The 12,387-nt window shown below is 40.9% G+C and overlaps 1 protein-coding gene across 13 annotated transcripts in view; it reads left to right on the plus strand.

The window, feature by feature from the left end:
- TNRC6C (trinucleotide repeat containing adaptor 6C) overlaps window positions 1-12,387 on the plus strand; it is a 99,840-nt gene that overhangs the window by 12,042 nt on the left and 75,411 nt on the right. For all 13 annotated transcript variants that reach the window (XM_068209390.1, XM_068209392.1, XM_068209381.1 and 10 more), the window contains exons 2-3: window positions 8,245-8,344; window positions 9,197-9,218. In XM_068209390.1, coding sequence (XP_068065491.1) covers window positions 8,282-8,344; window positions 9,197-9,218 — 85 coding nt within the window. In that variant the 5' untranslated portion in view covers window positions 8,245-8,281. The remainder of the gene's footprint in view (window positions 1-8,244; window positions 8,345-9,196; window positions 9,219-12,387) is intronic.

Genomic DNA, 12,387 nt, shown 5'->3' on the forward strand with positions numbered 1-12,387 from the left:
ATTGGCACTTCCATGATTGATCAGGTGATTGTCCCCACTTGCTGTGCTTTGATTGGCGTCATGTGTCTTGGAGTGCATTTATCAGATTCCTTTTAAATAAAATGTCACTGGATGATGAGTTCCAAGGGTGCAGTTAATGCTTTCCTGCTGCATGGGAGCAGACTGGGGCCAGGCTCCACCTGAAGCAGGGGTGGTGTGAGTAGGAAATCCTCTGCAGTGACAGTTTTGCTCTGCAGATCCACTCTGGTGTGCACTACTTAGTAATGAAGGGGTAACACACATCTGCAGTGTTCCTAGTTTTACTCCAGTGTTCTCATCAGTACCCATCCCTCTCAGCTAACACACCAGGAGAAACTGGAGTGGCTAACAAAACCAAAAGGAAGTCTCTAGATGAAAAATAAACAACTCCAAGCCCTGCAAACATTTACTGGGACTTGGCAGTGCTGAGATATGTGCTCTTCAGACTTCTGGTTTATCAGTCATAGTTCATCTGCATCTTTAGTTTATAAAACTTACTCTTCTCTGGAATTTCTCCCTTCTTCCAGTCACTGGTAATAACCAGTAGAAGCTAAAACAAGGCCAGGTTGGTGTGCTTTTGAAAAATATCTTGAATTGAATTATAGTAACTACCTCTTCTGCTTTATTTTTGTTCTAATCTAATCTGCTTGAGTGGTTATTTACCTTATGTGTACACAAAGGAGGGTCACAGTAAGTTAACACTGGGTGAGCTGGAAACTTCCAGTGGGAGCCCAGCTCCTGCAGCACACACCAGCTGGAATTCTCCTTTTCTCTCTTTGGGGTCCTGCCAGGATTTTATTGCTCTTCAGCCAATATTCCAAAGTGGCAGCTTTGAAACACCGTGTGCTACTGCTGGAAACGCAGCCTTGAGACAGAGCATGGAACACAGGAACTCTTTTTGATCCAGGAATTTCTATTTTATGCTTTGTAGGAGCAGGATTATCAATTTAATCTCTTGGACAGCCTAAAATCTGCCTCTAGTTTCACCAATTTTAATTAAATGTGTTGCTTTTCACACCATGTTTTCAGCTAATGCTGTGATGTTCTTGGTTGGTTTTGAATGGCAGCTAGACTGCTCCTGCAGAGACTCCAGATTTGGTGGAATTTCTAAGTGGCCTGCAAGAATCTGGCTGCTGCCCCTGTTCAGGAGATCAGTTTTGTCTTAGACATTTCAAGATAAGTTCTCTAGAAACTGGAGGTATCAAAGTCCCAGCTCACATCTGTTAGAATGGATGATATCTTGATGTTTCAGAGGAAGGAATGTCCTGTCAAGGCAAATCATCTATTAATGAGGCTTAATTGCAGGACAGGGACATAACTGGACAGTGAGAAACCCCAAAACATGGGATCAAGAAATCATAAATTGAGGTCAAACAAAAACTCTCATTGAATTTCATTTATGACTCCCCACAGGAACAAATTTTGTGCCCAGACTTGCAAATTACAGGGTGTAGTTTCAAGCTGTGTGCTCACAACTGAACATGGAACTCCTCCATAGACTTATCTTGTCCACAGTGGTGTGACTGGGGGCTTTTCCCCCACTAATTCCCTGGAAAGGAGATTGTAGGATTTCACTTTGTAAATGGGTAGAGGCCTCCACTTCTCTGTCTAATTGTTTTTGTATCTAGGACTTGGTGTGGCTTTATATCAACGTTGCTTCATAAAAAATAAATATTTTCTTTTTATGTTTTTCCTCTTTTCTTCTCCAAATGCATATTTATAAAGAGTTGGTATACATTTTAATGTTGGGAGTTTTTGAAATGTTTCAGTGTGGAAGATTTTTCTTTACCTAATCCAAATCTTCTTTGGTGCAATTTAAATTCAGTGCTACTTAACCACAGCTAAAGGAGACAGATTTTACTCCATGCTTCTCTACCTCTGTCTTTAACACCTTTTTGAATAACAGGGTTGCTATCTCTTCAGATTAAGTGAAGTTTTTTCCAGGAACCTGTGCTTTTTTGATTTCCTTGGTGCTGTTTTCTGGGCTCTCTCCAGCTGACCTGTGTCTCTCTTGCTGTAGATGGTCCCAAACTGGACACAGCACATCAGCCAAAGAACTTTTGACCATCTGTGACACTGTTTGCCTTTGGAGTGAAATCACTGGAGCACCTGCATTTTGTCTCCCCAAAATTGATGTTCTGCCACTTGTTCCCTATGCTGTATTTATATAGGATTTTTCCTGCCAAACATGGTACCCTGTGCTTTTTCTCACTGATTCTCTGCCTTTTTTCTGCATTTTGAGTTCATCAGGATGCTCTGAATATTGTCCCTCCTTATTTTTTTCCAGCCCCATGACTTGATATATTCTGGAAACTAAGTAAGTAACATTTTTCCAGCAGCCAGGTGGTTAATAAAAGTTTTACTGCTGGACATGTGGCACACTGCAACAGAAATTCATCGGGTGGGAGGGGTTTTGTGGATTTTTATTGTAATTTTGTTATATACCTTAAAATTATTAAATAATAGTTCTTAAAACTATTAAATAATAAGGCAATCATATTCTTACTAACAAAAATTTCCATGTGGATTGAAAAGTCAGTTATGTGCTTTGGTTGCTTTTCTTTCATCTTTTCCAAAAATACATGGGACTATGCTGTAGGGAAAAAAAATCAGGCTTTTTTTTCCTTCCACAAATCCATGTTAGCTCTTGCTGATGTTTTTCTCTCTTCCTTTGTAAGTTATATGCACAGTCTTTGCCATCTGCTGCTCTTCCAGAGTGCCATCCATCCACCTGCTCGTGCTTTAAGGTAACCTGCAATGACTTAGACACGGTAAAATGACAGCAGGCCCAGCCAGTGGGAGAACATCCCATTTCTCTCAGGAATTTATAAGCTGTTCTTGCCTTTGCTGGCCTGATTTCCTCTTTGGAATGGTAGCAAAATGTTTAGCACCATCTCCTTTTCTTCCCTGCCATTTCATGTGAGTTTTTCTGAGAAGCCAGATCATCTCAGATTTTGGGCAAAGGGACTTTTAAGCACATCTTGAGGGTCTTGCCTGGAGCTGTATTCAGCAGCTCTTTGGGAAGGAAGCCAGAATGGACCATTGCAGGGGTGGAGGTGGGGCAGGAGCAGCCTGGCTGTGGGTGCTTTGCTGCCCCTGGCACCAGCTTGGCCAGAGCCCCGTGAAATCCCGGGGAGAAATCCCTGGGAGAAAGAAGTGTCGTCATCTGCGGCGGTTGTTGGCCATCTGTTCCCTGCTGACCTCTTTAGGGAGGGCTGAAGCAGGAAGAAAAGTACTGTCACTTCAGCCCTCCCAGGGTCATCTGTCACTGCTCCCCCTTGCCACCAAGAATCAAAACTAATATTTCCTCTTGCATATTAAAGAAGCACTTAAAGGTTGATTTGTTGTTGCATTTTACACGCACAGTGCTCATATTTTTCTGGCTTTTCTCAGTTTGTCCCCGTGTGTTTGCACTGGTTTTTTTCTTATTTCCTTCTTATTTATTTGACCTAGTTTTGCATGCTGCTTTCTTTTTTGAGGTGATTGGAGAGCTTGTAATTAGGGACCAGCTTGACTCTTTTTGATTAATGACTGAGCCTGGATATCAAGGGAACAAAGCTGGCACTTTAACAGTCACACCAGCTCCTTCCCTTCACCCATATTTACTCTGGAAAGGTCACAGAGCTGGACCGTGTAAAGACAAAGCAGGAAACAAAATTAGCAATAGGCAAATACAGAATTTTAGTTTATCTGTTCCAGCACTTGTGAAATCAAGGATTGCAGATGCTCTGGTGACCTCTTCTTGCTTGGTGTAGGATTCCTGCTGTACCTGTGGGTATCTGCATGGTTGTTTAGATTCCTGGTGATTTCCCAGAAACAGCACCTGCCTCTTCATATGGGTCTGTATTTCAGGTGTCCTAAAGGAAACAAAGCCTGCCTTTCCAGAGTTTGATGCTCTAATTTTGATGTTCATTTTTGATCCCATTTCATCACCACCCTTCAAGCTCTTTTTTGCCTTCAAGATTTCAGCCACTTCTTTCTTACAATCAGATCTTGAAGAATTTCCTAAGTAGTCATTTTCTTCCTTTCTGTTTGAAACTGTATGATACCAGATTTGGAGAACTTGTCTTTGAGAGCTCATGTCTGTGCTGTCCAAACCCTCTGTTACCTGTTATCAGCTGTAACAATGCATGGATCTATTAAGTCCTTCCATAAAACCTGCACAGCCTGCATTTGAATGAGTACTTTCCAGTTCCTTACAATTCTAGTTATAAGATTTTCTTTTTTTCTGTTTTTTTTTCCCTCCCATCATCACTGTTAGGAAAAATGCCTGTGCAGGAATGCACGATGGCCTCTTGTATGGTGAGGGAAGTCAAAACCAGAGCAGTGCTTGAGCAGCTGTGTACAAGTTGTAGGATTTCTGTTAGTAAGAGCAACTTCCACAACTGTCAAGGGAGTTTATTCCAGCATAAAGTAGGATTTAAGGTGCAAGAGGTATCTTGGAATTAAAGTCTGGTTGTTAAACCAGACAAAGGAGTCTGTAGGCAAAGATTAGGAATGCTGTGCTGAAAAGGCAGTTTTCCTACATTATTAAATAAACCTTCAGTGTTTTCCTACATTATTAAATAAACCTTCAGTATCTTGCTTATACAACAAAATTAATGAGGTTGTTGAGGTTAGGAGCAGTGTGACATAGAATGACAAGAGAGACAGGTCTGTGTTTAGCCCTCAATTACTGCAGGAACTTCTGAACTCTAAAACACTGTATGGGCAATAATACAAATAGACTCTACCTGAAGGTTGTTGAAGAACACTATTCCCAAAAGGAATATTGCAAAATGCATCCAGAATGTCCCCTCAGTGCTGATCCACAATACCAGCTGTGGCTTAAGCTGTGGAAGCAATCCCACTAGAAAATTCAAGTTCCTACGTAGCTTAAAAAATAAATCAGCCTAGATTTGTTAATTTTTTAAAAGGGATTAATAAACCTTTCAGCAGCAGGCACTGACAGGCCAGAGCCACAGTGCTGGAGTTGTTGTGGCCATGACCTGCAGCTCCTCTTGCTTTCCTGTTCTGAGAGAGCTCTCAAGCACATGCACTTTAAAGATAACCTCGGGTTAGGCTTGGATTTCATAAGTGATTTGCAATCTGTGAAAACACCACTTCATTCTGTAGTAAAACTCCTTGCTCATAAAAATCCCTCCCCATTCAGATCCCAATGTAAGAACAAGGCAAACTCCTACAGGGATATTCTGAGACACTCCTGCTTTTGAACATGAGCTTTGTATTCATAAATGTTTTAGCCTGTTTCCTGCAATAAAGATTAAATTGTCGCTCAGGAAGTAAAGCTGCAACATGTGCCTTTGACAACGTAATCAAACTTTATATAGCCATGTTTTTATTGTTTTCCTTTTGTTTTGCTCTTAGATGACTAATTTCAGCCTAAAAGTAACAGCAAGAGTTGCCATCTGAGAGGCTGCTTGGAGCTTTATTTCTATTTTAAGCATATTTAAAGCACATGTATTCAGAAGTGTCATTATGTAAATCAGTTTTGAAAATGGAGCTCCATTAAAAATTACAGTATCATTTTCTGAGTTAATCCAAGGCTATTTTAATCTCAGAGATGAAAAAATAACCCCACAACCAAACCTCAGGTTTTTGCGAGTAGTGGCACTTCTACCTCTGATATTGTAATTGTTGTGCTAATATGTTTATAAAGTATGTTGTATTCATAGTGGAGTAAAATGTTTGCTCTTCTTGGATTTGGAAAATCCACTGACCTGAAATTTGGAATATTTGGAAATTCCACTGCGTTGCCTGGAAACAAAAATTGATAGTGGAGTCCAGTGTAAGGAACAATTTTGGCAGTGGTGAAAGTTGATTCCCAGGGCTGGACACTTTAAAGGCTTGGCTGGACCAAGAAAGGTTGGACCAGATGATTCTTAAGATCCCTTTCAATCTGGGATTTTAGGAAAAGAACTTGATCTTATATTACCCAACTTCCTAACAAGGAAGTTGGGTAATATATACTTTTATAGCTTAAAGAAAACTCTGCATGTTAGGCAAAGTGGTGGTGGTGGTTTGTTTTTGTGTGTGGTTTTTTGTTTTTAAATACTGCCCTGAATATTGAAGGGGATTTAAATGTAACTGTGGTGTTCTGGAATTGCTGTCATGGCGTGGGGTTTCTTAAGTACTAACAAGAGGAAACCAAAAAATTTCTCATTTTACGTGGACTTGTTTCATTCACCTGCTTTCAAAAACCAGAAAAAGCTGAACTTCCTCTGGCAATAGTCTGAGAGCTTGGGGGAGTTCACTGGAACAGGGCCTTTGTAGAGTCTGCTGTGACTTGGGTAGGGAGCACTGCAAATGAAGGGACTGGATGTTGTTTCTTTGTAGTTTCTGAGGTCCTGGGGACTTCTGTTCTCCACTGAGCTAACAGGGATAAAGGCAAACCTATCGCAGTTTCAACTCAGTTTCTTTTGGCAACCTAAGTCATCACTTTTTGCAAAGTCCTACAAGAAGCCTTTCAAAAGTACAATTCCAAGCACCTTTGTCTTAAGTGCGATTTAACATTTTTTTTAGTGCAATGCAAATCCCCACCTGCAGTTCCTAAGGGCAGGTGTTTCCCAAACCTCAGTTTACAGTACAGGGTTTAAAAGGTGGCCCTTTGGAACTGGCTTAAGCTGAGCAGGTGGTAAATTTTTGGCCGTGACAGAAGGTGAATCAGTATTTAAAAAACAGATACTTCATGCCATTTCAGCTGTCTGGACCTCCAGTGGAGCACCAAGAGCTCCCAGATGTGCCCAACCTCTGGCTGCTATTCCAGACCCTGTGTCTTGCCATATCTCTTACTTCTGTAAATAGTCTGAGTGCTGTAAAGTGCCTTAAAAAGGCACTAGCACCTAAGTTTAGAGCTGTGAATTGCATTCTGTAGTGTTTATAGTTTGGGGTGACACAAGGGAAGGGAATCTGCTTTTCATTTAGTCTGGAGTTCCACACAGGATCTGTGTAAGCATTAAAGCATCTGCAGTGGCCAGGATCAGTATTTTCAGGCAAGTGAAAAAGCCAAATCCCAGAGTGCCCTTCAGCACCAAAATATCAGAAGGCTACAATGTTCCCTTTTTTATAACAAAGGGAAACTATGTAGGAAAATGCAAACGTGTTAAGAGGCAAAATGTTTCATGGGGAATGTTTGAAGACACAATGTGCAAAATCTGAAGAGTGGATGGTTTCTCCTTTAGGTAAAGAGCAGTCTGACAGACTGTGACCAAAAATAAAGAGTTTTGTAACTAAAAAAACTCTTTTTTAAACAACAACAAAGATCCAAACAAAGAAAAGGGAGGGGGGCTGCAGGCTTTGACAAGTTAAATGTAAAGCAATAGTAAATTAGGCTAAAAGTGGTCTTGAGGAGTAATTGGAAGACATTGAATCTAATAATAGTGATGGTAATGGCTTCAGCCCATCAGAAACAGCCTTCTCAGAAGATCTGTAAGGCTGATAAATGATCAGGACCTGAAGAGCTGTCAAGGAAGATAAAGCAGTTATAGAGAAGTAAATGAATTATTTGCATTGGTATTTATTGAAAAGGATGTTAGGGAGGGCCATTGCTATAGCCATTTATTTCAGTGATGGACACAGGAAGCAGAGAAAAGAAGGTTTCAGATAGGTTTTCTTCTTGATTTGGAACGATTGAGGTTAATTTTTAATCAAGATGATACTGGAACAGTCTTGTTTTGCATTAATGCAAATTCTTCAGCTAGAATTTATAGGATGAGCACAAAATATGATTATTGGAATTCATCTGGGCCTTAGTTTACAACTCTTGAGAACAAAGTTGATGCGTATGGAAAATTAATGCAGCATGTGTTTGATCAAAAAGAGAAAAATAGTTGCAAAGTAATGTACTTGCTGATGATCTTCAAGGTATATTGTGAATCACAGCTGCTGAAAGCCAGCAGAACTTGCATTAATTACTTGGGTTTGTTCCTTTTTTTGCCAGTTTCAAACTTTCTTTCCCTAGAATATGCTAATATTAAGCAACACTTATGAGTGATTGTGGAAAGAGGTTCCAAATAAAATCTATCCTTTCTGAATTCTCACTGCCTGCTATTTTATTTGTTGTGAGTTTTTTGGAACAGCTCTTTTTTAGTGCTTTTATTACAGCATTAGAAGCAGCCTTTTTTAGACACCAGATGTAGAAAGTTAGCAATGCAAATATGGGTTATTCACCTTTCTAGAGAAACTTCATCTTACTGAAAAGCTCTTCCTAACCTTTGTTTTTATCAGGGAGAAAGAACAAGAAACACAAGAAGAGGAACATTTGATGGAAGAAAAGAAAAAGAAAAAGCAGGAAGAAAAGAAAAAGAAGGAAGGTGCTCAGAAAAAGGTTTGTTCGTGTTCCTGTTGTAACTGATCCCTTCCCTTTTAAATGTGAGTGTGGGTACTGATGCTGCAGCTTCACTGCTGGGAGTGAGCCTGGCACTGGACCATTGCCACTGGCTTGGGGAGAGGCTGTGCTCACAGAATCCTTGCCCAAGCAGCTGTGCCAGGGCTCTGGCACTGCCCGTGCCCACCATGCCCTGCTGGGAAGGGGCTGCTCCCACGCCTGGCTCCCATGGCCACTCCTCAGCCAGAAGTGCCTGGATCCGTCCCAGAAGCTGCTGGAGGCACTCTGGGATCCCAGGCTCATTTCCACTGCTGGGCATTCTCCTCCCTCATTTTCTGGATTGCACAGTTAGTTTTAATTTGAAATAAGAATTGGTCGCTGTCTTTTGTGGTATAAAAATCAGGCATCAGGAAAAAAAAGCATAGATTCCAAACAGATTAAAAAAATAAACAGGTCTTCTGAGAAAGCTGGTAGCGTGGGTGGATTCAAAGGGATGCTGGACAAAGTCATAGAAGTTATTTCTGCTGGGTGCTGAAGGGGTCACACACATAGTGGGGTCCAGAAAGCCTCTGCCCCTCAGGAGAGGGAAGGCTGGGTGGGTGGATGGGCTGCTGCCCTCTCTTGTCATTCTTTACACTTCCTCTTTGGCATCTGCTTCTGGCTTCAGGCAGACAGAGGTTGCCATTCCCACATTCCTCTCACGTGGAGTTAAACTAACATTATCTAGTCCTTAAATGAAACCAATGCCTGATCTGTGTTAGCAGCTTCTGCAAAAAGTTGGCCCTATAATTATTAGGGATAATTTGCAGTATTGACAAGTAGTTGATTTGTTTTGTTCTTCTCTTCTTTCAGGCTGCTGAACAAAAAACCAAAGGTAAATTCATGTTCATTCTTTGTGAAATGTTTGCTATGTTTATGAGCTTGTTTAAAAAATGTGCTTGTACTTTTTTTATTGTGTCTGTTTAATGAGGGGAGTATATCTTACTAGGATTGTTATGTTCCTAAAGTTTTGTTGGGATTCTCAGTATAAGCTTTGGCTTATCTTGCTGGGTATTCTGTGGCAGCCTTTTGACAAGAATATATGGATTAATTTTCTGTGAACCATAACACAGCATGTGTCATCTCTTTTGTCAAGACAGACGCAGTTTTCCATTTAGTTGTTAGTAGTTATTTATCTGTTTCAAAGACAAGTAATTGCCCCTTTCCCCTTGCACAATTCAACTCAATTCAATGTGTAAACTCAATTCATGGAGCTTAGGAGAAACTATTTCCCCCGCTGCCACCACTGCCTGTTTTTCTTTCTGTGTGGGTTTTCTGCCTGGGAAGTGAGTGGAGCTGCTTTGCAGCAGGGTCAGGAAGCAGCAGAGGTAAGGAATGCCTTCCCCTTCGAGGGCAGTGGGCTGCCAGCTTCCCTGGGAGAAAAATTAATGAAGCTGTAGCTTTCAGAAAGGTGAGGAAGAGAGGCAAGGTATTGTCTTTCTTCTGCAACTGATGGCTTACAGATCTTTTTGTATCTCACTTCTGAGCCAGCTCAAATGCATTGTCATTTATTGGTGGGTAATTAGGTGACAGACAGGCAAGTGGAGCTTCCCAGAGTCCCCAAGAATCAGAATTAGAGAAGAGCCAAGCCTAATATAAGGGCTGGACTAAACAACTTATGTTTCAAACACTTCTTATGATTTATACAGCAGAAATTAAATATTACTTCAGTAATATGCATTCAGGAAAATGAAGTAATAACTGCATGATGAAGATTCTGTAACAGTAATTTTTTGAAACTCTGTCCTTTTCTTTCTGAGTTTTTCCTGTGTAGAAAGGGAGAGGTCAGAAAGTTTTAGTTTGAATTCTGTAGCATCTGCACTGTGACATCTCATGTAGTTTCTAACACTGGATTTTACTTTCAGGAGAAGGGAGCAGAGGTATGTGAGTCCCACCAAAACTTATTTACATGAAACACTTTGGAATTAAGATACATAAGAACAATTTCTATCTAAATGGAATATTTCTGTTTTCACAGTATTGCTTGTTTTGTTCTCTGTATCTGCTCATTTCTGTGTGAAAAGGTTCCACTGTTCTATAATGGATTATAATGACTTTTTAATATCACAATTCAGCAGCAGATGTTTTTGCTGTCAGGGTAACCAAATTCATTTTCACGTGGTAATGCAGTGGCTCTTCATTTCTGTTACGAGTGAGACACAGAGCCTTCTGCTTTCCCTCTGTGGGATGTTACTATTTCTGTCTGTGTTGTGACAGCTTTGCTTTTAATTGCTTGAAACTGCCACGTTTAAGTTTCTAGTTAATAACTTCAGTTTTTCAGGTATGCTTGTGAGTTTGTTTCTTTAAAATTTAGGGACTGCATTTCCCCATCTGTTGAATTTTTTTTGTTAATTGTCAATATATTTAAGCATCTTCTATTGGATCAGGAAGAAGACAGCAGTGGATAAGGATAGTTATGTTAGAGATTAAGCACCTTTGGCATTTATTGTTTCGTCTGTCAGAAGCAGTGGTGCAGCTTTTTGTGGTTCAGCATCGTTGGAAGGGGGGACCTGTCCTGCAGAGAGCCCAAACCTCCTGTTCATGCTCAGGACAAGGGTCAGGGCTTGTTTACAGTCCTGTAAGTGACCCTTCTTTGAATTTCCTTTGTCTGGCAAATGCTCATTGCTTTTCAGGTTGCTCTGTAGAAATGTTTTGTTTCCACTTTATAGTGCAGTTCCTTACATTTATCTTTAGGAGGGATGCGCATGAGCTTATGAGAGGTAGCAGGAATTTCTTAAAATACAGAAAATATTAGTACAAAATTAATGAAAGGAAAAATCTGAACTTTTCCCCTACGATATTCAGAGTTGACTGTAAACTTTATTGCAGTGCTGCACCAAGTGCTTTATTTGGATACATTTTCAAGGATAAGTGACACATGCTACTAGAACTAAAAAGCAACAGGGATTATCATTGAATTTAGTCAATTTATTTCCTATCTGGGACACAGGAATTAAATTAGTTGTGATGACAAGATGGCACAGTAAAACTGAGTGAATGGACTGCAGCATGCCAGTGGGCAGGAAGTATTAGGCTGGACTGAAACTGGACATTCTGCAAAGTATAGATTTTGGTAGGTGAGATCTTTATAAATATGCCTTAGTGGAGCTCTTTGTGGTAACTTTAAAAAAAATTGCTTAATTTTATGTGTGTGCCACTGAGTTCTGCAAATGGGTTGCCATGGCAGTGAGAGGTGCTTGCGCTAGTTGGGTCCTAGTGGAGAAAAAGAAATCAAACAAGTGCAGGTGGGATCTGGAAGGGTTTTTCAGTTTGTTTCTCAGCTGAGTGGGGCAGGGTGTTTGTACACCCCTTTGCTTTCAGCAGTGTTTGTGGAGGAGAAGGCACTTTGCTGGAGTGGGTAGCAAGGGCCAGGTGGTGAGGCTTGAGAGGGAGGGAGGGGTTGCCTTCTGGGTTGGCTTCTTCTGTGCTAGAAACCTGTGACCAAGGTCTAATTCTTTTTGATTAACAGTTCGTTTTTCATGGGTTTGTCTGTCACAGAGGTGTGCAGTTGCTGTGCTGGCCAGTAATGAGCTGGTGTGTTCTGTAGGTGTAGCTCTGAGCTGCTCTGGGCTGCTGCGGGTTCAGTCGCTGGTGAGGCCTGGGACAGAGAAAGGAAGTGAGAGGAAGGAGGTTTCCTGTGGGGGTGTGTTTGTGGTGTGTTCTCAGTTCGGTCTTGCTCTGAGGCCTCAGCCCCAGCTGAATGTTTCCATTTGTGATGTGGAGCACAAACCCTTCCAAAGTAAACACGTATTTCCACCCTTAGGGGAAAGGTATGTGGCTGCAGCTGGAGTCCAGGGCTAGGAATGCTCGCTCACACAGCTCTTGCATCCACTGAAACAAATTATTTTCTCTTTTTTAACAATGATCCAACCCTTTAAATCTTCTCTACATAACAGCTCCTTCAGTTTCTATTTTTTCCCCTGCAATGTTGTTTGCCTGAGTATTTTTATGAGGCTGGATCTTTTATAAATACCCTGTTGGCAACAATTCTAGGGAATGTGAAA

The sequence above is a fragment of the Anomalospiza imberbis genome, chromosome 19 (assembly GCF_031753505.1).
Source record: "Anomalospiza imberbis isolate Cuckoo-Finch-1a 21T00152 chromosome 19, ASM3175350v1, whole genome shotgun sequence".
In the NCBI taxonomy this organism is placed as follows: Eukaryota; Metazoa; Chordata; class Aves; order Passeriformes; family Viduidae; genus Anomalospiza; species Anomalospiza imberbis.